At 47.3% G+C, this 27,045-nt stretch overlaps 2 protein-coding genes across 10 annotated transcripts in view; both read right to left on the bottom strand.

Moving 5' to 3' along the window:
* hivep3b (HIVEP zinc finger 3b) overlaps positions 1 to 15,157 on the bottom strand; it is a 104,746-nt gene extending 89,589 nt beyond the window's left edge. For 4 of the 9 annotated variants that reach the window (XM_023807664.2, XM_023807672.2, XM_023807671.2 and 1 more), the window contains exon 1: positions 5,753 to 5,989. The gene's annotated coding sequence lies outside the window, so the exon portion shown is untranslated. Of the gene's footprint in view, positions 1 to 5,624; positions 5,658 to 5,752; positions 5,990 to 14,847; positions 14,947 to 14,981 lie in introns of those variants that run through there. The other 5 variants (XM_023807665.2, XM_072716331.1, XM_072716332.1 and 2 more) reach the window with 3 other exon arrangements.
* Positions 15,158 to 15,845: 688 nt separating this feature from the next.
* On the bottom strand, positions 15,846 to 26,750 carry serinc2l (serine incorporator 2, like). The gene is made up of 10 exons (XM_023807676.2): positions 26,565 to 26,750; positions 24,509 to 24,670; positions 23,894 to 24,081; positions 22,591 to 22,670; positions 19,690 to 19,827; positions 19,110 to 19,279; positions 18,767 to 18,857; positions 18,447 to 18,594; positions 18,072 to 18,278; positions 15,846 to 17,741 (listed from the first exon to the last, which is right to left on the bottom strand). The coding sequence occupies exons 1-10, from the start codon at positions 26,601 to 26,603 to the stop codon at positions 17,603 to 17,605; spliced, it is 1,362 nt and encodes a 453-aa protein (XP_023663444.1). The 5' UTR covers positions 26,604 to 26,750; the 3' UTR covers positions 15,846 to 17,602.
* Positions 26,751 to 27,045: the final 295 nt, after the last annotated feature.

The raw sequence follows: 27,045 nt of genomic DNA, 5'->3' as shown, positions 1-27,045 counted from the left end.
AAAGAACAAGGAGATCCTCAGCCCATGAGATCGACAGGCCACACTTCTGGCACGCTACAGTATGTGACCTCCATCAGCTAGTGAGGCTGACCAGTTCATACAGGGCCCTGACTGACTGCTACGCATCTTCTGAGAGAAAGCACGCGAGTGTGTCTGGCCAGGACCCTGAAGGGATGGCCTCGTTGGTCACGGTGTCACCATAAACCCGCTTTACAGAACAAATGGAGAGCCATGTGCCCTTTGGGGACTGATATCTCAACATTTTATCCGGCATTACCTCAACAGACCCCCCCCCCTCACCCCACGTTCCCACTCTCTGCCTGCTATGGTGACTCCCCCTAGGGTGGCTCAGGTAAATGACACACACTCATCACAGGATAACAGGGAAGAGATCAACAACTGAGATTCTCATTACAGCTGTGTGGCGCTTTATTGCTTATACATGTTCACTCTTTCTCTCTCTCTCTCTCTCTCTCTCCCCGTCTCTCTCTCACATGCTCTGTCTCTCTGCACTGAAGTGAGTCCAAGCTGCCTGAGATGGGGGGCGGGGCATGTGATTAGAGCGGGCTTTTGCAGTTAGGTACTGAGATGACAGGCAGATTGTGTGGTCGTCTGCAAGAATGAAGAGTGGGGTTTTTCTGGAGGGAGATTCACAAACGAGACAAAGCCCACACCGTGATGAGGCTGAAATTCCCCTTTAAGTGCCTCCTCCCTCCAGATCCCACGTAACATGCTAATTATCCTCACACAAGCTGCATCCCCCCCCCCACCCTCATTCATTCTTCTGTAAACCTTTATTGGACCAGGTGAAGGACACCTGATGTTACATAACGATATTACAGTTATTGATTTGCATACAACCAAAGCATGATATGATTGATATGGGACAGGAAAGCAGAGCCTGTCTGTCTCCCCGTTCCAACCAATCAACCAGGCCTGAACTCTTGAACCCAGACATCTGCCTTCAAATGAGTACCATCCACAGAATTAAATGGCTGCACAACCAGCACAGCCCCCAACCCAAATCAACAGAGCTATGTTTGCTGCCCTCTCCCCATCAGTCCCTCCAGCGCAATGGATTCCATATCGATCCACATGGCACTCACACACATAAGGGCGAAACAAACCCATTTAGCTCCTGCTCATAGACTGAGCTCCCAACATCATCGAATGACAAGGCCCTGAATGCTGCTAGCTACTGTTTGCTGCAGCTCCTGTCATATGTCTTATTGTTGTTCTGGGGCCTCATCTCCCAATATAAGAAAACATATGCTAAGCAGAAGGACTGGCCACTATGTTAAATCTCACAGTTTCCTTGTTGGGGTATTTGATGGTCATTCAATAGTATCAGTAATAAATAAAAATAATAATAATAACAACAACAACAACGTCTTTCGGCACAGCTGCATAAATTCCTGAAAACTTGGGCTCACCGACTAATTAGGTCTGAACAATCTATGGTAAAATCCTGATTGCCTTTGCTGGCTCGCTTGCTGCCTCACAGTCGATTCGTCGCTTCTGCAGCCAAAAGCAGAGCTGCCTCGAGTTCTCCAGCTGCAGGCCAAAGGCGCAGCAGCCCGCCATCCAAAACCCAGATCTGTCCACAAGGCAGTTCTGACAGGCTTCCCGCAGACTCTCAGCCACCTCAGATGTCTCCTGAGCCAGCCGCTGCCTGCCAATTTCAGCCTTATTTCACAGAAGTACTTGCACAGGAGTCCTCTATCCCCCCCAGACTCTTCCTTGTTTAAAATTTAATTTAAAAACTAAGCCTATATATGACAAAAAAGGAACCAGAAATACTATTTCAGAGCCAGATTTTATCCATAAAAATGCACTCTTAACATAAATCAGACCATAAATAAAGCCTACATATATAGACATATATTACATGCATTAGCATCAGGTTTGTGATTTAAAAGCATTTTAGAGAAAACCAATTGCCCCTGTTCGATGTGCTGTGATGCTGCCACTTGCATCAGCCTGCATCATAAATGGTCAGCCCATCCTGCCAGTTTGTGCTGATTCGATAAAAAGTAATTGTGTTACGGCTTTCGGCCTTGCTTGCTGGCTCCCCCAGCACAACCTGCCACGCCAAAGCAGCCAGAGATCTGGTGCACCCCGCCTTCCACAGCAGGGGAGTTATGTCTGACTGGACCACTGCCTGAACATTGTGTGCAAAGGCAGAGGGCACAAGCTCAAAAAAGTGCCTCGTTCATCACATCCACTTGAGGGGGAGAGAATTGATGGACAAGGGCACTTTGAGAAAGTCCTTCCCCAAGCCACCGTCCAAGATCCTCTGGACACCATGTTTTCTCTCAAGTAACAAGATTCTGAATTCAGGTATCACAATAAGCACATAATTCTTGAATGTATGCATCACCTAAAGAAACAGATCAGTCTTAAAAAGAAGCTCTGGGGCTGCAGGTTTGACTGCTAGCCCGTGTCTGCATGTTCTCCTCATATCCTCACGTTTCCTCCTACAGTCCAAAAAGATCTGGGTTAGGGTGAAGAGATATCTCTGAATTCCTCTTAGCATATGCGCGCGTGTGTGTGTGTGTGTGTGTGTGTGTGTGTGTGTGTCCTGCAATCCACTGCCATGTAGTACAGGGTGTACCCTGCTCTGTGCCCTCTGCTTCCTAGGATAGGATCCAAACTCACTACGACCCAGATCTGGCACAATGAAAGAAAGGAAATACCCCAGGAATACCATTGGTATCAGCTTTGTTTCGATATTAGTTGACGGTTCCTCTCACATGAACCGCAGGTAAAAAAAAAACCCTCTTTGCCACGTGGTCTCCTGGCACAGGAGGCCGTTTGCTGACTCTTGCAAAGGCCCCATCTGCACCATGGTGAAAAAAGGAGGGAAATGAACTCTTGACTCAGTGACAACACTGACCAGTGTCAGCTGCTTGTGAGGTCCCAAGAAGGGAAAGACACAGCTATTAACTCAGATGGTTAAACCAGTATATGTTCAAACGTGGCTACCCAAAAATGTCTTCAGCTAAAACATTTTCCAGCAGATAAAACCATCTGGCACAAACCGAAAATAAATAAATACTGCATACATGCATTCTGTAGTAGGTATTCCTGCCTCATGCCCATCTCCTGGGATAAACGCCAGGTTCACCACAGCCCAGTGCTGGATAAAAGGTTTAGGAATGAATGTATGGATAATATTATATCAGCTACAGACTGATCCTGCTGAAGCAAACTACTAATATAACTATTAACATAAGCCCACCTGGCCACAGTACGTTTAACTGACTTAAATTTGCAATAAATTTACAATAAACCCATATTGCACTATCACGACCCTCAAAAGCATATGCCTAAATCAAGACTTCCAATCATTATATTACATATAAAGACAGTGGTGCACTGTGCATAGGAACCTGCTACATCTCACCTATGAACAAAAGAACCTTCCCAGTTACAACCCAACACACTTTGTGGAATCGTTGCATGGATTTGAAATCTACCAGACGAAGTGCAGCAGCTGGAATTTGGTTCAAACTCTCTTTCTTTGAGCGGTATGTGCAGTATTCTGCACATCTTAATATTGATCTTAGAAATAAATATCCACCCATCATTTAACCACTTACACAGTAGAGTGAACGTGGAGCCAGTCCCAGACCCCAAAGAACACAAGGTGGGTGACTCCCTGGATGGTATGTCAATCCATCACAGAGAATACAGGATAAATAATGATATTTCAAAAGTATCAGCATATCCCATTTTCTGAATGGGAATGTCACTGTCAATGTTGAAAATGTTAAAACAATCAGTTTTTTAAAGGGAGGCTCTGGGCAAGTATTTTCACTGATTTTAGAAAAACGTTCTCTTCGACCAGTAAAATAATAGATTTTTTTACATAACATCAATGTTTTTCCGTGGCGACACCTAAATTCGACAATCCAATGTTTAGTCCTTGAATTATATTGCCATTAGTCCTATTGCTTTATTTCTGTTTTCTTATCATTTATGCTTTGAAAACTGTGATCACAAACTTCCCCATAACCCCAGACAAACCGCACGTGTAACGAAGCATCTAAATTAGTACCAACAGTACATTACATGCAGTACACTACAACGGCATTTCCCTGTAAGCATTACGAAGGTGACATGATTTTTAAAAAAGATTAGAAAACGAGTGCAAATGAAACACAAGATCTGTAACACTTTTCTCATAAAGGGGACGTAGAATTGCACGTGTCTGTCCTGAAATGCCCTTCGCACTGGCGCGAGAACTGAGTCCCGGCGGCTGCACGGAACTGCAGGCAGCGCGGTAAGCGCTATCAGGCACGCAGACACTGTACACGCTGTACTAAATACGGACCGTGGAGCGGCCTCACATTATACATCTTATGCGCTCGTCGATGGGCAAGAGCAACAAACAAGCGTAAATTCAAGCAAAAGCATACAACTACGCATAAAGTATCATTGCACCTCCCACTCCACAGCCCGATAGGGGAGCTTTAAGCAGCAGCGCTTATTCTATTCCGTCATCTGACAATTTCATTGAGTCTGACACACTCCCTTTGCTTCACGCTTTATTTTCTGATGCCAAGACAATATACGACCCGATTTTGGGGGTGTCTGACTATCGATTCGTGCGGTCGACAGCACTGTGAAATGTTAAGTCTATTTGTAGGACACGTCGTGGTCGGCTAAAGCGGTGAGGCATCGTTGATGTTTCTTCCACGACGCGTAGGGTGCATTGTCGAAAATGCGCAGAAGTAAAAACGAAGCGTCGCCTAACAAGTAAAAATAGTGGCAATACTACAAGCCGGGGCGGTTGAAAGATGCCGGACACGGTTTACTCAAACCGAAAAACGAGCGCTAGGGAAAACATAATCATACGGCTCTTCCAACGCTACGTTTGGCCGCTGGCCAGAACGAACTAGGTCCTGTATTTGCAAATGTAATTTCTATGTATCTGCAAGTGACAGCGGCTATCAGCAATGGACACGGCCCGAATGTCCCAAGAGAGATGGACTATAAGGCATTTGCACCCCATATTTTCCCTTCCCCTTTCCGATTCTGTATAGACACATTGCCAGGCTGCGGTCCCATTATAGCTGGCTACGGAGAAGCAGGATGTGGACTGCGATACCAACGTTGCAATTATTATTCTGAATCATTCCCTTTGCAGTAATCATGCATTTTTATGGAATATGTGCTGCTTTCGTGTGCGTATCATTTTGTGACTCATAAAAGACGTTTGACCAAAATAAAAATTTCGCCTTAACAGCGTTAACCGTTAAATCATAATATATTCAAGAAATCATGTCTTATACTACAAACGACAACTTCAGTTGCATCCAGGGCATTTTTACGATAATCTAAGAATCTGGATATACAATGAACAAAATTTCGTTTAACCCAATAGATCGCTATAGAAAATGTTAGATAATGTACCTCTGTATGCTCTATAACCATTGACAGTCCAATTCGACCACATAAAACACCGCTCGGGATAAGCAAACATTACGGTTCACCGGCTGGGTTTTAACTACTGCAGTTACGACTCGTTTCTACGTACAATAACTGAGATGTCAAACACGGATTAAAAAGCACTGCGTGCCGAAACTTCTGGCATAGCGTATTTCCTTTTAGACACGTACCTCCACCCCCCGTCCTTGCGATTTTCCCCTTTCCTCCAAAAAAAAAACAGCAATAAAAACCTTCTTAAAGGTAATACGGAAAACAAGAGCATGCGGCTGCCTTTAACTTTACTAGCCAGCAAAGCTACCTGACAGCGCCGTGCGTGCTGCAGCCATTTATTCCATGCTGCAACAGAGGGGAAGAACTCCGCATCTCCTCCGGAATGTGGTAGTGTCGTTTGCTCGTTGTACAGATCCTTGCTGCGCTGCTAGGAGCCAGGTGGGGATGGTCGAGGGCTTTCCCTCTCTTCCTTGTCAAGCTGGAACTGCAATCCTACATTCAGCTGATCAGCACAACAAAAACACCGTCTCGCGTACGCAAACACTCTGCGCCGCACCGCCCCGTACGAGACGCCCCGCCCCCTTTCTCATCCTACTCACCCCTCCCCGACCTGGCCCTCATTTTTTTGCGTTCATTAATAGTCATGAGCAGATATCAGAACGCTCATATTATTGGCTGAGAGACCTGCCACTTCTCGCTTGTAAATTCCCGCCTCTTAGTCAACGCTAGGTTACTGTCAGGTGACGTCATGAAACATTCCGAAAATTCCAAGTCGCTGCATTCGACAGGGCCCCAGGAGGCCAGCGGTACTGCACCGCCTTAAAGGGGCCATGCATTTGCCACCGTACCCGCCCATGCTCTATGGGGGAAATAGATGGTAAAAATTTTGCGGTAATACGATCTCGTTTAACTATAGTTGTCAGGAATACAACGTTCGCGTTACTGTAATTAAGATAAAATAACCAGTGAGAAAAAAAGAAAAACGAGAAACTCGGTTATATGAAAGCCTCAGGAATGAGTTAGCAGTTGTGTTTAAACAGGCAGGACATTGTCTTTACAGCAGTACAGACAAAGAGTAAATAAAACTCTGCCGTAGTTACATCACTGGGGAATTCCAGACAGAAGCCAGAGAGCTTCAGAGATGCCAAGACTGCTAACTGAAAGGCTGTTGGGCAGAGGTAATCCAGGAGTTGAATAAAATACCAGAAATGCAGAATCATTTATTTATAAACAACCCAGAAGCAGCTGATTGAAGAAGTAATTAATACACATGCAAATCTACTCATGAAGGTGGTCCACACAGAGGTTGACCTCCTCCACGTTATAAACACACTCTTAGGTAAAGGAATTGTAAGCTCTTGTCAATAAATGTAAATTTCAATATGAAGTTCTGGCTAGCCCTGCAGACATGGGAGCCCAACCTGGCACTGCACATCCCTGCTCGGTGGTTCTGACACCCCTGTAATACTTGCATCTAGGCTACTGCTAATGCTAAACACTCCCGCTATGTCTCATGAAACTGCAAAGGCCATGAGCTATGGTTGTATCGAAGTAATGTCAGAAAGTGGTCAGGTGACTGCTGCAGGCCAGCAGACAGATGGCCTTGCGTTGTTGCTTTTATCTACGGCCTAGTTATGGTTAAACCTCTTAGCAAAAATCTCTGGGAAGACCATGCTAGTACTCCTTAATGAATCCAAGAAAATCAGAAGAAAAGCATTTCCCTGCAGTTTAAGCTTGCAGATGATCACAGACTCTCAACATCCCAAAACAGCTACCACTTAAAAGCCATTTTCAAGTGTATACAGCTTAATACTTTATTGTGCCCTTAACTCTGTTCTAAATCACTGGCGTGACCCACTGCCCTACAAACTGTCATGTGGAGAACGGTCACCAGATAGCTGTCCCACTGAAGCAGTTACACATCTGGAAACAAAAATAAATATCATTTTAAGGGAGAAAGACAGCTTCTGTGTAAGAGGTGCCACATACAGCTGGGTCACTAATGAATAAGGAGAGGAGAAGTAGATGCTGGTGTCAGCTGATTTCTCCCACAGATGTAGCTGACTGTGTCTAATCCCCCAGCATGCCCTAGGGGGGTGTGTGTGTGTGTGTGGGGGGGGGGGGCTCCAGGCAAGTTTAAATCACTTAGCGCAGCTCTAATGTTAGCAAAATGGATGTGCCACAGGGGGGGCATTGCTGGGGTTAACCATAAGCAAAGGTTCCAATTCAATCAGCCACCTCTCCTGCCTGGGGGTGGGGGAGACGGTGAGGGGGCAGAGTGTATGTTAATCCACTCTTGTTTGATTTTGGGTCTTACAATAACATATATTGAAAAACATGAAAAGTACTGACAGATTAGAAAACGCAGAACCTCAAAATTCCTTTTCGTCTAGGAGAGAGGTTATTTTAATTTCCCCCTTTTCTGCTCCATAAAATAAGCAGGCCATATTTTTGGCCGGGTGCCGTTCCGTTTTTATTGCAGTCAAATCTACTGCCGCCACTGTTAACAGGCGGAGGGATCCATCATGGCTTCCAGTGTGTGACGCGCTCGCTCACCCCGGTGCAAACAAAAGGCCTCGATTAATTACACTAGATCCAAACAAGAGCCAGCTTTCCTTGGCTAACTAGTCGGGTGTCTCTTACATTTTTAATTTCTGTTTTTTTTTCCCCCCTCAGATTCAAATGACTGGGTGCAGTCCCTGTTGTTTTCACTGGGCAACAGGACACAGAAACAGATTTGTTCTCTGTCTCTTTATCTTTCTCAGAACAAACTCCCAGGCTGTCAGTCAGACCCTGAAACCGCCTTCTGACACACATGCTCTCACCGAAGCGCTCAGAGCCACCGTTCCCATTCAATATTTACAGTATCACAGCACAATGTCTGTGGGGGTGCAGTGGAGCATGTGCCATCTTGAGCGGGCAGGTTCTTAAAGGGGAAGCATCCTACCACTGCAGGGTGCATGTAAACTTATCACCCCAAATTGGGGCTGGGACCCGGGACAGTAATGCCTTCCCATTTCTAGAGATGCTAAGCATGTGCGCACAACTGAGTGGCTCCGTTTTGAGCAATATTAGGGCCATTGCTTTGCCGGTCCCTTGTACGAATACCTGGAAAAGCCACAGGCTTCCCACCATGATACGGAGAGTCAAGGTGCAGGATCTGGACCTGATTCTGGCTAGCAGTCAGCCGTGTTTTTTATGAAATCCCTTTAGCTTTGCCCTGACAAAGCCAAACAGACACAAATAAACCCAGCAGGGTACTAAGTAAGGCCAATAGTTCGCCCCATAAAAATGGCAGTCACCTGACCACCCAGTGTTGCTGTGATATGGGCATGACTCCTCTGAGCCACCTCAATGTTCTATGGTATCTCCACACTATTAGCACTGTTAGCATGAGTCCTCTTCTACACACTGCTAAGTCTGGACAGGGTGTTGGTGTGATGACAGGCTCTGGCTGTGTGTTTCACCCAGTAGGGCTGTGAAAATCAGCCCCCTTGTCTGAAGGTTTGGCTGGAATCATGCAGAACCTTACAGGACTTCACAGTCCCTTGTTCCAGATCACTACTTGCTCCCTAGCATGCTGTAACACAGTGGGGTGGGGTTTGACCTGCATGAGCAGAGTTCCTTTCAAGCCAAGCCTGTATGTGTGTGTGTGCTGTCAGTCTCACTTTATAACACTGTGTGGCCTCAAGAGGAGGTGTCCAGGGTTAGTTACCACCTCACTCTGCACATACACCCTCTGTATGCCTGGTCCTAGTACAATGCAGGTCTGCACACAGAACATCACCACAACTGGTTAAGAATGTTGCCCCTTTGTTTGCACAAATAAATCAGATGTACAGCAGAACTGAGTAAATATGGCGACATAGCTCTGTTTGAGTCCCATTCAGCCACCACTGCACTCCCTCTTACAGCTGACTCCCACCACCCCACACTGACTCCCTCTTACAGCTGACTCCCACCAAACCACACTGACTCCCTCTTACAGCTGACTCCCGCCACCCCACACTGACTCCCTCTTACAGCTGACTCCCACCACCCCACACTGACTCCCTCTTACAGCTGACTCCCACCACCCCACACTGACTCCCTCTTACAGCTGACTACCGCCACCCCACACTGACTACCTCTTACAGCTGACTCCCGCCACCCCACACTGACTGCCTCTTACAGCTGACTCCCGCCACCCCACATTGACTCCCTCTTACAGCTGACTCCCACCACCCCACACTAACTGCCTCTTACAGCTGACTAACGCCACCCCACACTGACTGCCTCTTACAGCTGACTAACGCCACCCCACACTGACTCCCTCTTACAGCTGACTCCCGCCACCCCACACTGACTGCCTCTTACAGCTGACTCCCGCCACCCCACACTGACTCCCAATTACAGCTGACTCCCGCCACCCCACACTGACTCCCTCTTACAGCTGACTAACGCCACCCCACACTGACTGCCTCTTACAGCTGACTCCCGCCACCCCACACTGACTCCCTCTTACAGCTGACTCCCGCCACCCCACACTGACTGCCTTACAGCTGACTCCCGCCACCCCACACTGACTCCCTCTTACAGCTGACTCCCGCCACCCCACACTGACTGCCTCTTACAGCTGACTCCCGCCACCCCACACTGACTCCCTCTTACAGCTGACTCCCGCCACCCCACACTGACTCCCTCTTACAGCTGACTACCGCCACCCCACACTGACTACCTCTTACAGCTGACTCCCGCCACCCCACACTGACTGCCTCTTACAGCTGACTCCCGCCACCCCACATTGACTCCCTCTTACAGCTGACTCCCGCCACCCCACACTGACTCCCTCTTACAGCTGACTCCCGCCACCCCACACTGACTCCCTCTTACAGCTGACTACCGCCACCCCACACTGACTACCTCTTACACCTGACTCCCGCCACCCCACACTGACTGCCTCTTACAGTTGACTCCCACCACCCCACACTGACTGCCTCTTACAGCTGACTCCCGCCACCCCACACTGACTCCCTCTTACAGCTGACTCCCGCCACCCCACACTGACTGCCTCTTACAGCTGACTCCCGCCACCCCACACTGACTGCCTCTTACAGCTGACTCCCGCCACCCCACACTGACTCCCTCTTACAGCTGACTCCCGCCCCCTCACACTGACTCCCTCTTACAGCTGACTAACACCACCCCACACTGACTGACTCTTACAGCTGACTCCCGCCACCCCACACTGACTCCCTCTTACAGCTGACTCCCGCCACCCCACACTGACTGCCTCTTACAGCTGACTCCCGCCACCCCACACTGACTCCCTCTTACAGCTGACTCCCGCCACCCCACACTGACTGCCTCTTACAGCTGACTCCCGCCACCCCACACTGACTGCCTCTTACAGCTGACTCCCGCCATCCCACACTGACTCCCTCTCATGGCTCTGAGTCCCATCATTCCATGCTGACTCCCATTACAGCTTTGACTCCTGCCGTCCCAAGCTGACTTCCTCTTACCGCTGTGCCCACCCATGTGCATGTGGGTGAAATAGTGGTGCATTTTCAGCAGAGCCTTTTCTTTTCAATTTCTTCTCTAATTCCCATCACCCCCCACAGGCTCCCCTGGAAGTGCTAGTCTGTGGCCATGACGGCCTTGCTAAACCATGCTAAGGCCTTGCTCAGGGCAAGACAGCCCAGTCTCTCCCCAGAGCAGTGTGGTGGTGGTGGTGGGGGGGGGAGGGCTCACAGACACTCCACCACAATACCCACCCAATAAAGTCACCCACACCTAGGCTGCCATGCTGCCCTCTTACATACCAGCATCAGCTCACAACTGTAACTGCAGTGAGCCATGGGGGGGGGGGGGGGGGGGGGGTGTTCATAAAACGCTGTGATCCGTGCAGTACATACTGTGGTTGGAACACAGCCCCAAGCACACCATCCTGATCTGCATTTTTGTGGAATAAGGCAAAATATTTCAGTATTTATTTTTTTTACTAGATTTTTTGCATTTTCAGAGGTTCTGCTCTTGAGGTTCCACTAAAACCCAAGGCTCTGTGCAGGCCAAGCCATCACTGGCAGCCCCTCCAGGCGGCCCGGACACCCGCCTCTTGGAAATAAACATGCTCTTTCCACCTTTTCCGAGCTGCTGTCAGTCCAAATCAGGCCGCCTGGTGCTCACAAAACCAAGCTGCTCAGGGTCGCTGCCCACCCTATACAAACAGTCCCTCTCTGCACTGCCATCTGCCCCATTTTGCGGCTCATGTGAGGTAGCGGCAGGTAAGTTTCACTGAAAATTTGCTGGAGGGGAGCTAAACTCAATTTACCCCCCAGGACCCATGTTGGAATTCCACATCTCTGTCCCAAACTATGAAATGGCAGCAATTCTTCGGAGGCCACGTTTAACAAGGAGAGGCTTCGGCAAATGAGCAGTGCACGTCCTAAGCGAGACCAGCCCAGATAATCATTCCCAATGTCTGTCGGTGCTGGTGTCTCGTTCCTCCTCCAGAGTGACGGGACAGCGGCCGGGGCGAGCACAATAATAAGCACAGCCCGGTCCTGCCACACATATCATACCAGCCGAGAAAACTAGCAGGTGAAGAAGGCACCGCGAGTCGTCCCAATTACGCCATCGAGATGGTGCCGTCCTCCGGGGTACGGCGGCCGCTGGCGGCGCTCCGGCGGTAATTAACGGTCCGTCGCTGCTTAGACGAGCATGTCGGGAAGGGTTCATTATTAATCCATTACACCCTCTTTCATTTTTTGGTACAAATTACACTAATTACACCGCAGTACAGAAGAAGTTATTTGTCACGTGCTGGTGAAAATGATGGCTACCTAAGGAATATGAGGTTTGTGAGCCAGGGGATAGTGTTTTTGTCCACGTGAGTATTTAGTTTCAGGAGATTGGATGTCAGCTACTAGGTGATGAGAAGCATCTAATTGATGTTTTTTCTTCCAGCAGTGAGAGTGTGCTGTGTGGCTTAACGCATCACCATCTAAACATTAGGAGCCAAGCGATATATAGCTCTTTCAGTCTGGAACCAGCACAGGATTACAGAGCCCATCCTGGGAAACACAGAATATGAGAAAGAATGCATTCATACATGTTTAGGTCATCTCAATATGTTGTATCAACACTTCTGGAACATACCGATCCGATGAACCTAGTCTGCAGGCAAAATGTATGTATGTGAAAAGCAGAGCGAGTGTGGAAACCAGCAGCAGGATAGGAGGCGGAGGACGGGACGGCTCCATCAGTGGCGCTTAGTCAGTGTGTGTGTTCGTGTGCTTCGGCGAGGCACGCGCTCACGTGTGTATGCATGCGAGAGTGTGCTCGCAGCAACACAGAGGCCCGGTGTTTGGCATGTCTGCCCAGCTCGGGAGAGAGAGAGAGACAGAGAGAGGGAGAGAGAGAGAGAGAGAGAGAGAAAGGAGACAAAGAAACAGACAAGGAGAGGGAGGGACAGAGCATGTGGGCCGCCAAGCGCTAAGGGAGCAGAGTTATTTTTAAGGGCCGGCGAGACAGGCTAAGGCAATTAGGAGAGAGAGACCAGGAAGGGTCTGCAGAGGGGGAAAAGGCCACCCGGCCAGAAAGAACCGTCCCCTCCTTCTCAAGATCACAGACCTGCTCGCCGGTAATGTGTGTGTGTGTATGTGTGCAGCAGGGAGATAGATTTTACAGAAAGAAAGGCTACACACATTTACAGAGGCGAGTTTGTGTGCCTTAGGGATACAGTGCGACTCTCAGTTCATACCGTTGACGTAATCAGCAGTGCTGGGCTGGCCAAGCAAAGCTTCTGCCTCTCTCTCTCTCTCTCTCACACACACACACACACACACTCCAGAGCCTTTACTGTCAAAACTGCTAGACAGCATTATGGTGAGGGAATGAAGGTGAGTAGTTACCTTATTTCATAACTCACACACATACCTATGCTGAAGCACATGAACACTCAAACACACAGAGACAATGTACAGGTGCCCCCCCCAAGAACATCCACAAGGGCTGGTGGAACAACCAGCACCTGCAGGTCCCCTTGCCAGAATACAATTGCATAGCAACACGCGTCAGGGGACCGATGGGAGTCACTTGGTTTTGTGAACAGTCAACTGACTAGAAACAAAGCCAAAGATCAGAGCTTCCTGCGTGAATGCATTCCACACCTCCTTTCAGGAAGCTATCAAACCTCCCGTGGTCTTGTCAGCATCTCCTTCATCAGCCTTCTTTAAGTTTAATTGCTTATAATCTAATACACTGTCAATACTTCATAACTGATAGTACTGTTTAGATCATGGTGACCTTGGTAATTGCCTAAATGAGGGTGTGGTACACAACTAGCACTTGAGCAACAAGGTTTAACTGTAACCATGGTCACTGAATGCAGATGAATGACTGTGAAGGGAGAGGTTTGCTCTCCATGGCTGGTCCATGAGCTGCAGCCCTCAGCTCACGAGGTGTCACCTTCCAGCATCAGTACCGCTGGCACATGTGCACATTGAAACGGGTCGCCCAAGGAGTTGTGTATTTAATGGATTCTGTGAGACCTAGTTTCCCAAATGTCAGCTCTGGCCAGCATAGGATCAGATATCAGGCCTTGGAGGTGAAAACACGGCCATTTTGCACTGCTACAATGTTCCCTAATCACCAGATACAGGCTTCCCTTGAATCTCCAGGAGAAACCAAGAGCTAATGACGACAGAATGTCAATAAACCCACACAGAACATTTGAACCATATCAGTGTCCTTCTACCCTCAACAGCAAAAACACACCTTCCTTTAACAATTTTCTCTGGGGCCCATTTACTTAGCAAATACCTCACCAGAATGTCTGTCACTGTGCTCCAAATAAGGCCAAAGTGTGTGTGAAATGCCGGGGGTCCCCAGAGGGATCACAAGCAAACACGGATGGTAGCAGCATGCGGGTACCGGCTGGCGTCCTCCTGACGCACGCAGAACACCAGATAAAGATCTCAGCTGCGGAACAGGAGCTGCGTCTGCAAGAGATTTCCTTACAGGAATAGCCATGCCCCCCCTCATATGTCAGGCTGCTATCAGTATTTGCCCTGTTCGACAAGCACGTGGCAGAAGGGGCACTACCTGCAAGGGTGGGGTGGGGAGGGGGGGAGCCCAGATTCCACTACAGTCAATAGTCAATACAGGCACTGTATTCCTGTACCGGATCCGACCCCCCCCCGTCCGGCCTGTCCTCAGAGGGGAAAATAGATTCCTGCCCAGGCTGCCGCCCCCCATGCCAAGACAGTGCGGTTGGGCCAGATGATTATAGTAAATGATGAATAGCCTGATGCTAAGTGGAGCCATGGAAACGATGAAACACGATACAAACCGAAAAACCCCAGAAACCCCCCACACACGGACCTAGGAAGATGCCATTACAGAACTCAGTGCCATTACCGGGTAAATGAGTCCCATTACTGACAGCGAGGATCCATCTCCAGTTTGGCGTCTCACCTCCTTACTAGTCTCCATTCTCTGGCTCCACAACGAAAAGAACCCGCTTATAGGAAACATGCATTTTTTTAAAATACCTGTATGCTGCGTTATTTTCCCTGGGGGCGTATACTGAGCAGTAAGTCCAATGCTGCTTGGGATAGGCTTTTAAGGACCCAAACCGGCGGGAAAAAAGGCTTGTACTTAATATTTAGTGCTAATTTCACACAGAGTGCATTTCACACAGAGAAGAAAACAAGCGTAGCGGCGGCAACATAACGGAAACAAAACGAGCAGGCGCCAGAGCGCGCGCGCACGGAGGGAGCGGGAAACCAAAGGGGAGCCCCGACTCTCCGTAAGCGCGCTGCCCTGCGAAGCAGCCTGCCAGCTCTGCGGACAGAAGGGAGGGGAGGAGAGGAGGGGAATAAAAAGGACAGAGGTACCGTAGGAATATTACATTCAATGGCTACCTGCGATCTCCGGTCAGGACGGTAGGAATTTAAGCTCGGGGAAAGATAGCACCGTGGACACGGTGCTGAGGAGCGAGGACCCGGCTTAGGTTCGCGTGTTATTCGCGTCGTAGATGCGCTATGAAGGGATGAAACGCAACGACACGGCGTGCTCTGCCTTTGGGATGGTAAGCGGTCCGGGACTGCGGGCGTCTGGTGGACCTCAGCGAGCCACAGTCACTAGACTTTTAATGTTTAGTATGGGCCAGTAGCCAAAGGAAGGGTGGACGGCGTAACAGAAGGCCTCCCTTGAACCGAATTGGTAAACGCACCTTTAGTTTTTAAAAATGTATAAACCCGTTGGAGTCTTCATTGTACGTACAGTATGATCAGCTTTGAGCTAATCAGCCGCCACATGATCTACCAGTATTCATGAAACAGCCCAATAACTTATTTAGCGGTTTCTTTTATTGACAAGCATGTTACGCATTCAACAAATAAAAACACATAACATTTGTTTGATGATCTTTATTGTAACTTAGTGACATTCACCACTCATGATTAATGAAGTTGAAAATACGAGCACCCACTGGAAGAATACTGGTTCCACCTTGTGGACAAATTGAGAATACATATTGCTTATTGAGACATTGGAAACTGCCGAGTACGTCCTGGTACAGTACAACCTGGAACATTACAAAATTTTAAATAAATACACAGACATTCATTGAAGATCATAGTACTGTCAGGATGTTTGAAAATGCAGAAGGCACTGGGTCAGACCATAAACAGAAACAGTCTGAATTTTTAGGACCAAAAAGGCACTTGGGGAACACTCAGTGACGGTTTGTGGCACCTTTTAATAATGGTTGACTAACTGTAAAAACCAGGCTTTCATTAACGTCATATTAACATGCTGTTCATTCTAGTTCGTATGTAAGAGCTTTTCATATCCTCAGTAAAAATGTAAATCAAACACTATTCATCCTCAGAACTTTGTCAAGACTGAGTTCAGTACCTATATTACTGAATAAACAGCAGGTTCTCCATGCATTGGATTACAGAGATCATACAGTATTATAGTTAGCACACTATACAAGCTGGACCACACATCACTCCCACCCCAAAGCTTAGTGCTCTAATACACATACAGGATCCATCATGATTCACCTACTGTATAGCACACAACCTACATTACCATGAACTAGTTAAAATATAAAGGTGGAGCCATACAGCAACAGGCATAAATTCAGTTTAAAATCTAGCACATAAAAATGAAAGATCCTGCAGGAAATTATGTAATCTGAAAGACTCTTACAAGTCATAATAATCAGTTTTGATGCACTCAGCATAACATGTAGAAGACAGCACTGCCATGGCTAGCACTGGATATCACTGTTCGATAGCTGCTGCACGCTCATTAGCTTTGCAACAGAGATGGTCCTGCGTCACCTGGAAGGTGGTGCTGACACAGAGGTGCCCCTCCTTTCCTGCCCACTGCCCTGCATAGCACATCCTCGCCATCGCCAGCCAGGATGAAGGCACAGGAGGGATCACACAGCGAGCCCTTTGCTGCCAGGGCCCTGTTGTCGCCGTGGCAGCAGGGGGGTGGGGGGGGGAAGGGGGAGAGGAGGTGTGTCATACTAGAGGGGTAAAGCTGCACACGGGTCTTATCTCCCCCTCACATTGCTGCTTAGGGGGCTGCTTGGGGGGCCAGCAATGGCCTGTAGGAAGAAAAACACCTAAAAGCACACAGGCGTGTGGGCACACACTGCCACCTGCGGCTCTTTAGTGGAGAGACATGCCAAACACAAACGCGCTACTTTCACATGCTTATGAGGAGCGGAAGCAGATACAAAGGCAGGCTGAGTGCAGAGTTATCAAACAGGTAGACTGTGCTGATTGCAGCCATTGTTTGCCACAACTGGCTGTTATTTCAAAGGCTGAGACCATGTGTTTATCAATTTTCCTTGACTTGAAAGTTTTAGCAGACAAGCAATACGAGTAATAAAAGCAAAATCATAAAACTATACAAACATACACAAATCATTATAAAAAGACACTTCTGGGTATAATAAAATGTGAAAAGGACTGGGGGATTCCTTGGAAATTAGGCTACAATTGGCCACCTTTCCTATTGGTTGAAACACTGGCTTTATTGACCAATGAGAAAATAAACAGATGAACAAGTGCAAAAAATAGCTCAACGGTTACTCTGGGAGACACACACAGTCCTAAGCGCCATGGCTTTACTCTTCAGGAAAAGGGACTTAACTGAAGTCCCTGTTGGGCAGAATGAGAGGGGCCACTAAGGTCCACAGGTAGAGTGCAAGGCCCAGCCAGCTGGAGGCGATCTTCACCCAGACCGCAGGCATGGTGCTCAGCATGGCCTGGGTGGTGGTTTCGGGCCTGCGTGGGAGGAGGATACAGATGGAGAGGCAGACGGGAGTAATAAAGTAGAGAGGAGAGAAGGCAGAGGAGGGAGGGAGGTAGTTGGGCTGTGAATTAGACCAGAATCAAAAGGAAAATGGCCAGCCTTCATAATGCCTGCTCAGTCTGGCCCTGGGGCCTCTCACAAGTTAAAGTGCACAGTGAAAACTGCTGGTATTCAGAAGCTCCACCCCTTAACACTGTCACTGTCATTTGTTCAGTCTGACATACTCCACTGTAACTAAGCAGCTTGGTGTCACATGATCCTGAACCATTAGACATCACAAACATTAGAAGGGCGATACTCACTGGTACCAGCTTGTGAGGGTCATCATGATGTAGAGAGAGGCCAGGAAGAGGCAGAAGTGGAAGAAGGAGTAGCTGTAGGTGACGCTTTCTTCCTCATTGTCCACGGCCCTCCTGAAGCCGCCCTCCTCAGCCCCTCCCTCTGAGGACTCGCCTCCCTCCCCGGTCTGCATCAGCCTGTTTACCTGAGTGTTGCTAGAGGACCTGATGCTGTGGATGGGAATTTGGAAGACAGGATCAGAGGCTAAAGTCTTTGTTAGTGCCCAAGGCCATGAAGTCTCCTTATGCACCTATCCAGCTACATCAGACAAAGGCTCCTGTCAGACGTAATTTTCACAAGTCTACCAGTTGAAGATCATTAAGCCACCTAGAGTTTACCTTGCATAGAGGGTGCAGAAAAAAAAGATGACCAGTCCTACAATGCCCTGCGCATCCCACCACTGCACCTGCCCTGGGGTGGCAGTGGGGCTGGGGACACTGGTGCTGTTGGACACCAGGCTCAGAAGGCTGGGGTTACAACTGCGGTCTAGGGAGATATACACAGTGGGTGGGGGTGGGGGTGGGGGTGGGGGTGAACAGGGAGGTAACTTTCAAACTAAAGTACATGGACATACTAGGGGTAGGAATCTGTGACTGTGTCTAGGTTATGGGTTTGAATCCCTGAGTGGCACAGTAATCAGTTGCCACTGGGCACTTACCGGGGTTGTTGGTCATGGAGGACCAGGTGACATACATGGTATAGAGGCTGATGAGGGATGCCTGCAGCAGGCCAGACTCTGGCTGGGCTTCCTGCAGCACACACACACAAACTGATGGACAGGCACAAAACTACCCATGCAGAGCTCCAGTACCTGCATGCTAATGTGTGATCTTCACATACTGCATTAGACCGAGAGTGATTGAATAATGACAACAAAAATATAAATGTACATATTACATCTCTTATGGTTAGTCTCTTGAGGTCTCATCCTAACCTAATTTTTTTGACGATTAATCTTGTGTGGGAATAAAGCACTACAGAGAGGCAGATGAGGCACAAACCTGCACTGGGGGCAGGATTGCCACGATGGAAACAATGATGCAGAAGATGAGGTTGAGGCTAATGAAGACCTTGTGCTCGGTGCAACCACTGGGCTGTGTGTAGTATACGTAGAAAAGCACCACAGCGGTGAAGGCCAGGGCGTAGTGCAGAATAGTGAAGGACAGCAGGCCTGCCAGCCACAAGGGGGCATCAAAGCTTCACCTCGGTTTCATTCACAAATATGTCTTTCTACTGGTAACATTTACTAGAGCTACTTACATATGTATACTAATTGGTAATGCAGTAGTCAGATTTAAAAAAAAAACTTCCTGATAAACAAAAGAATTTCATTTCATTCTATTGTCCCATTTAAAAACTGATAACACAACTTATCATAACCACTATTTTCACGTCATGTTTTTTTTCTACAAATTAATTTTATAGTCTTCCACAAGACAGTTAAAAGGCAGAAATAAAAAAAACATATTAGCCAGGCTGCCCAACTCCCCTGAGCACTCTAAGATTATAAAAGACAAAGAAAATTATCAGTCCTTCCTAAATGTACCATGAAACATTGGATAAACACTGCAAAAAGCGCACCTGCAAACCAGCACTTTCTGTTCCCCTCCTCGGCATTCTCAAGCCAGGCCTTGTTCCAGTTGTAGGCAAAGTCAATGAGGAGGATGAGCTGGATGACGATGAAGATAAAGGAGCCCACCACACCAAAGTAGAACCACACTGTGTGAGAAAAGGGATTTCATTTAGCAACACGTTCCCTGCATCTGTTGGAACAGGAGGCTCTGAACCATGCCACTTCCTGCTGACTGTCAAGAGGTGGGTTATAATCTGGCTACAGCATAAAAAGTACAGCAGATCACCAATGGGTGTTATTCTGTATTTACGCAATGGGTATTAAATCAAGCAAATGTTACAGCGATGCAGACAGCCAGACAAAGTGTGGGAAGAGCCCTGGGACGTGGTACTGTGAGCACAGAACACATTTGTGCTGCTGCTGATGCACAGAGAGCCTGACTACCTCCCTCTTACATAAGCAGGCACCACCCCTATTCTGTTTCACTATTTTTAGTTGCCCCTTTCATTGGCACCTTCAGTTTGTGCTGCTGCTCAGCTAGCAGGAGGCATGGTTTCCTCATCACATTTATGATCAGATGATAACTAATGAAAAAACAAAGAAGGTGCTGCACAGTATATAAAGCCTTAGCTGCAGGACACAGGAAACTGTAATCAATCACTTTCTCAGTGGAGACACTGACTGAATCCCAGGCAACTGAATTTGGGTCACTTTCCGACATTAAAGCTGCTCTCCGCAAGGTTGGCACTCTTTGCAGGCCGTTCCCTTCAGCACAGCTGCATGGGAGTAATGAGTGAAGTGCTCTCAAGCTGCTATACAACCGAATGCATTGAGATGCATGTGAACATCTGCCTTGCATCCCTGTCCTGCTTTGACTCAGGTTCCCCTGCTTGGCAGCTTACTGGCTGATCAGACTTGGATTCAGAGTCACAGTATTTAAGGCCAAAACGTTACAGCATGGCTGACTATACCAAGGTCCATGTAGTCTTAAGCTGGACCTCCTACAACACATTTAAATACCTAGAAGTTTTTACCAAAACCTTTTCATAAAAATCTATCCAAATATAAACCAGCGGAATTCAGGCTGAATTTTACTGAAGGAGACTGGTGTTCACAACCCCAGGAGTACAATAGCACAGCCACCCCCAAAATGAAGGTCTCAGCCATGCAGCCAAAGATGTTCCATGCCCCAGATGGCAGTGAGCCCCCGCTATTTAATATGACTCAAACATGGCCTCTCGCCTTCGGTTACAGCTATAATCTTCATTTCAGCACATTCACATCGACTTTACATCAGAACATATTATAAGGGTAACAACACAGACTGAGACTGCAGCTCAGCAGACTTTCCCATCGACCCTGAAAACCGAACTACTGCCAGTGAGTTTGTTTTGCAATGCTGAGGCCAGAGCTACCACTAATGTCATGGTTTTAAACTGCTTAAAGCCCCACCTTTCCAGTGGAGTTTCATTGTATAAAGGATTTTTAATATGGTTCTCATCATCATTAATCCGTTCATTCATTCGTTCACTATCTATTTGATTTATGCCATTGTATAGATTTATGCCATTGTATTGCCATAAAACAAGGTCTATAATTTGCACTACAAAATTCTGTTTTTCACATCATTTCTGTTGTCACCTCTGAAGCACTTCTATTTATACAAAGCCCTTCTGACCACAATGCACCATTATCGAAGCATGTACAGCTCCCCACATGGGAGATGTCATCACAGGGGAATATGCACCAAGCAATGCAGCCATTATACAGGTAAGGGCATTTTCAGAGTTGACCCACTGAGAGCCATAAATTAGGCCAAAGTCCCGTTACATGGAGAGTCAAGAAGTAGGCAGTTGTTCAGACTATTCAGTAATACCTGCATAGCAACATCTAATGTATAAGAGCCAGGCTAAAAGTCCCCTCTGCTACTGAAAGATAATGTGCCTCAAGAGGGCCTCATTTGATTCAGTATTTAAGTCTAGGGGCCGTCATCCTCGGTTAAAGAACAGAGTACATCTGATATGTCAATCTGTGCATGGCCCTAACACAAATATGACATCCACCTGCACCCAACACCTGCCGCAACGCCCCACCAGGTACAGTCCTGTCCAGAGAGCAGCAGCCCACTAGGTGCAGAAACTCACTGGCGCCCCCTAATGCAGGTCCAAACAGCAGCAGCCCACAGGGTGCATTAGAGGGCACTGGCACACAGAGGCGTCTATGCAGGTCCTCAGTGCTTCAGTCTGCTGTGAAGCTCACTCATTTGCACATTCGGCTGGTGAAGAAGCCCGATGAGAAAATCCCATCTAATTCTACGTAACAGACCCTTCTGACAGGGCTGGACTGGGAGGTGTATTCTGCCTTGCTTACAGCTGCAGGGGTCTGTTGGTGTAAAGGTAAGTGGTGAGAGCTCAGGAACTGCTGCTATGCACCGTGAGGAAATGCACACGTTGTACTTTTGTAGAATCTTTTCATCTGAAACCAGAATCAGTGTGGTGTGAGTCGGAGACCCAGCTGGACAGCAACCAATGAAAGGCTGTCAGCGGTATGACGCGTGATGTAGAAGCTGAACCCCTGGACTTTGGACAGGAGAGTCAAGTGACGCATAAATAGCAATTCTGTGTATGGTTACACCAGGGACAGTAACTGTTTCCAGATGTGGGTTGCTTTTTGTTTCTCTTCCCCTTTTAACCACTTAATATACAGCATTTGGCTTAGACAAAAAGCTGCAGAGAGCTCCAGGAGAACAGAAGTTGCCAAGTTAAAAGCTCAACAGAAATCCAGGAGACGCAGCACATATGGATGAAACGGAGATTCCCAATTTGGGGGTTATAAACCATGCAAAACTACAGCAGCAAACAAAAGCAACAGCACACAACTTTGGGGAGGCCCTGTGCCCCAGGTGGTACCTGTGTTGAAGGTGCCGTCCGGAATGAAGAAAGCGCCCACTGTTATACCAACCAGGATCAGGAACTTGAAGAACCAGAACCTGAGAAAGTAACACAGTAGGCTTCAGAACCTCAAGTCACCCCCAGCCAAAGCCCAGCTGGGCTCCTGCAGTACTGTGTAGCCCAATGGGTCAGGAATTGGGGTCTGTGTCCAGAAGCCTGCTCTCACCTGTATATACATGTTGTGGTCTCATGGAGAGCCAGACAGAATGTGTGAAAACTCTCCAATGTCCCCATGGCAATGAATAAAAGTACCATTATTCTATCCCCAGTACCCTCAGTCAAGGCATTTAATGAGGAAAAGTAGAGTATTTCCAAAGCCCATCCGTCTTCTCAGTCCCCTTTCATGCGGGATTCGGGCTGCGCAGAGTGATTTGGCCTCGCTGAATAAAGGAGGGGATGAGCGGAATGCTGGCTTCAAGAGGCCTCCCAGGACGCCCTAGACAGACCGCATACGGGTTCACCAAGGGGGTGACCTGTGAAAGGCACACCGCTAATGGGCAGAGCTGCCAATACTAGCGTCTCACACAAAGAGGTGCTCTACACACTGCCAGCAGCTCTCATATCCCTGCCAGCAGGAAATAAGCTTACCCAGGAAAAGAGGGGGGGAAAAAAAAGAGAAAAAGAAAAGCCATGTCTCTCTTTTCTTCGCTGCCAGTCTGGGTGGCTGTGTTGGTGCCCTGAGACACTGCCAAGGCGGGCAGCAGAGGGTGCCACTCCCTTAAGATCACATTTAACCCTGGCGCCCCTGATCCTGGTGCTGGCAGTCTGGTGAGGGTGCACCGAGTTAATTATGCATTACCAAACCTGTTACACTCACACTGAGTGGGGGCTGCTCTCCAAAACGGCCTGCCATTTCTGCCATTTGGTATTTGAACCAGCAGCATTACTGCTGTACCACCCGCTGCCTATTTTACAAGTCTTTCCCAGTATCAAGGCTGTGGGATTATTCAAATAAAGTGGAAAGCTCCCTTAGCATCAGCGGCGTGTGGCTTTGCAGGATAGGCCCTCTATCTATAATCAGAAGGTCGTCGGTTCAAATCTCAGCAGAGTGACCATATCACCATTAGGCCCTTAACCCCAAGGACTGCTAAATTACCCTGTGCCCCGACACCAAGCTTTGCTCTCCTCTCTATATATCTGTGGGTGTGTGTGTCACTAATAGGAGAGCATGATGAGATATACGAAAACCAAAGAATCCCTTTATACTTCAAGTGTTATATCTCAAAATATGTATCCAGGACCCCCCCGAGCTGTTACGTACCCGTTCTGCAGGGCGGCACGGGGGTCCTTGCTGCTGCGCACACGCACCATGATGATAGCGAAAAAGAAGAAGAAGCAGGCCATGGCGAAGCACATGCGGTAGACGGACTTATAACCGACGAGGACGTCACAGTTCACCTGATTCTCTAAACCTGGTATAGAGCTGCCACCTTTGCAGAAGCCCGGAATCTGAAAGCACAGGAGAAGCACATGGCCACTGAGGCACGCAGGTGCACATATGTACATGTGTACCCTCAACACGCTCAACACCGCTCCCTCAACAAAAGCAGATCCTATACGCCGATCACAGACTGAGCAACCTGCTAAGTAAACACATTTAAAACTTGTTTCTCCCGTTCTCCTGTACCTAGAGAATCCTTCAAGGTTGAAATCAAATCCAAAACACTGACAGCACTGAGCTACTGGGTCAAATCATTCTAGCCGGTGGAAGCGTAGAAATCTCCACCACTGCTGGCCCCTTGAGTGGTGTGTGCACTTCGTGTCAGCTAAGTATGAATCTGACACATAAGGTCACTTTTACCGACAAATGAGGATGGTCCAGCTGAGCCATCTGTCCTGTGGGTGAGGACGGGGCTCAGCTGCGCAGCCGACTTACCTTTCGGAGCTGGTCCTCCATGCCTGGCAGGATCATGATGACAGACACGAGGGTACCAAGGAGCAGGAAGAAGGAAAAGATCAGCCTGGTCACCGTGGAGTTGTTACTGAAGGGGCAGCAGCCACACAGCAGACAGGGGGCCGAGCCGCACAGACAGGAGGCCTAATATGAAAGAGAGAGACAGGTAGTTAGATGCAGATGGCGGCTGGACACAATGTCTAATGCAAGACAGGTGGGCAGCTGGACACAATGTCTGGTTTGGTGAGAATGAGAACAAGAGAAAGACAATGAGTAGGACAGGCCGATACAAAAGGGCAGAAAGAGAATGACCTTTGAGGATGTAAGACAAAAACAAAGTCATAACACAAACAATGAGGGTTTGGCTGGTTTAACTACATCAGTTCTTATTGCTGGCAGTTAAAACTAGTCATGCACCGTTTGAGCTACGTCATTTTAAAGGAACCTGCAAGAGGAACACATGCGTCACTATGGAAAGACGCTTACTTAAAAGAAAATAATAAAAGACAAGAACTGCTCACTTAAATTATAAGCAAGGGACCAGGGCTGAAACGGTACTCATTCTTGTCATGTAACATTCAGTACATCATTTTCAGTTTGGTACAGACAATGAAATGAATGAATACATACAATATAATCAGAACCTAAATTCACAAGTAGATTTTAATTATGGAAAAGATTGTGCCAATTGAGGCAGTGAGATAGTTACAGTAAGTGACAGGTATGGGAACATTTTAGTTTCCCAATAAATTACACCAGCACTGTAGAGAGAGAGTAGTTGATAAGACCAGGATTGTCTGTTGGCTCTTATACCAAACTCTGAAATGTTTCCGAAAACACACCCAACACAGAGGGTGCATATGACGGATGATCTGCCGGAGCAAATAGGGGTATTTATTTACAGATATGCAACCACACTATGTAGTAGAGAACATGGGAAATAGACAGAATTTACTTAATGATTGTTATGATGTTATTTATTTAATTATTTATTTTTACAATGTGCAAATAATTGTAAAATAAAAGTGTTTCTTAGGTTTTGCTATTCAAACATATTGACAAACGCATTGCCTTTTGTTTACAACTGCTCCTAACTATTTTTGTTTGCAATATTAATTTCAAAGCAAATTGTTTTCCCTGCAGTACTGAAACTGCACCAAGCCGTAAATTGCACCCAAGTTAATTTTGTGTACCATTATACCCCTACAAAGTACATATGCAAGAATATTTCTATAAAGCGTGTAAATGGCCACTATTGCATGACTGGAAGGTCATGTTTTATTGGTGGAGAATTTAACCAAATTTCATTTTGACACATGTACTTTAAATTATGAAGTCACCGCTGTCTGATGTATGACGTCACAATATATGAAGGAAGTTTTATTCCAAATAAAGGAATCGATTGCAACACTGGTAGAGGAATTGCAAACACCCTACACGGAAATAGTGACATCAGTAAACTGGGATAAATTTAAAACATTACTGACTACTAGTACTAAGCTACGTTTTTAAATACCACGTCCGTAAAAATTTAAATTGTATTTTGATCAAAACGTCCGTCATAATTCGTCGTGGTGTTGACCCTTGCTCCAACTCCTTAAATTGCCTTAATCTAAATTTACAAAACACCAAGGAACGGTATCATTTTAAGTAAAATTACAAACCAAAGAAATTTTAACTTGACAAATTCACGTAAACGACTCACCAGCCATAGTAAAAAAATTCCCATGGTTTTACACTCTATGTGGCACACTAATAAATAGACACATTATAACACAATACCCGTTAAGACAGACTACGAGCCATTTCGAATTAAAATCGTCTACAAGTTATGCGCATAGCCAACCCTTTAACATCAATATATTAAATTTATCGCCAGCTGCACACTATACAGTATCTCCCCGGTCGCATGTAATTTCAAGTACTAACATTAACAACGACAACAGTCACTAAAATAAATTCACATTTTTCACACGCAGCGTTTAGCTAGTTAGCGTTAGCAACCGCTGAACGTGATGTAAATTAAATGTCGACTTACGCAGCTGGCCAGAGAACATAATGCCATACAAGCACCCATCTTCCTTTCCTTCCTCTTCTTCTTCTTTACTTTGGTGGAGGACGATACAGATCACAGAAAATAAATACGGAAAATGTGGCTGACGAGCAGCTGACCGCAGACGTGCTTACGCTCCTCTTCGCGCAGCGGCCGCCTCTCCCCATTCCATTCGCTTTGACGGGGTTGCCAGTCTGAGATGGTGATTTAACAGTAATCTCCCGTACTGGATCGGAGGAACCAAACAATCATAAAAAAAATAAAATAAAACGATAAGCCAAACGACACCCCTGCTGAATGTAATATCCATATCTGGGTGGAAACACTTCATAATAAGATCCGTCCATTTCCAATCGCTTATCCCAGATAGGGTCGCCAGGGCTGGGCGATGAGGTTGCCTAGTACCTATCCAGGCAGCACAGAGCACACCTCTGGAGTACACCCTGGATGCCAGTCCATCACAGGG

The sequence above is a fragment of the Paramormyrops kingsleyae genome, chromosome 9 (assembly GCF_048594095.1).
Source record: "Paramormyrops kingsleyae isolate MSU_618 chromosome 9, PKINGS_0.4, whole genome shotgun sequence".
NCBI classification, from domain to species: domain Eukaryota; kingdom Metazoa; phylum Chordata; class Actinopteri; order Osteoglossiformes; family Mormyridae; genus Paramormyrops; species Paramormyrops kingsleyae.
This window is presented reverse-complemented; position numbering and strand designations above follow the sequence as displayed.

Bases quoted from the DNA above. Each gene is read 5' to 3' on its own strand.
- serinc2l (XM_023807676.2), bottom strand. From the start codon at position 26,603: ATGGGTGCTTGTATGGCATTATGTTCTCTGGCCAGCTGC. The intron at 22,671-23,893 runs GTACGTAACAGC...TTACTTTCTCAG, and splicing joins CGTGCCGCCCTGCAGAACGG to GTTCTGGTTCTTCAAGTTCC. The intron at 17,742-18,071 runs GTGAGTATCGCC...CCTCCCACGCAG, and splicing joins ACCCTCACAAGCTGGTACCA to GCCCGAAACCACCACCCAGG.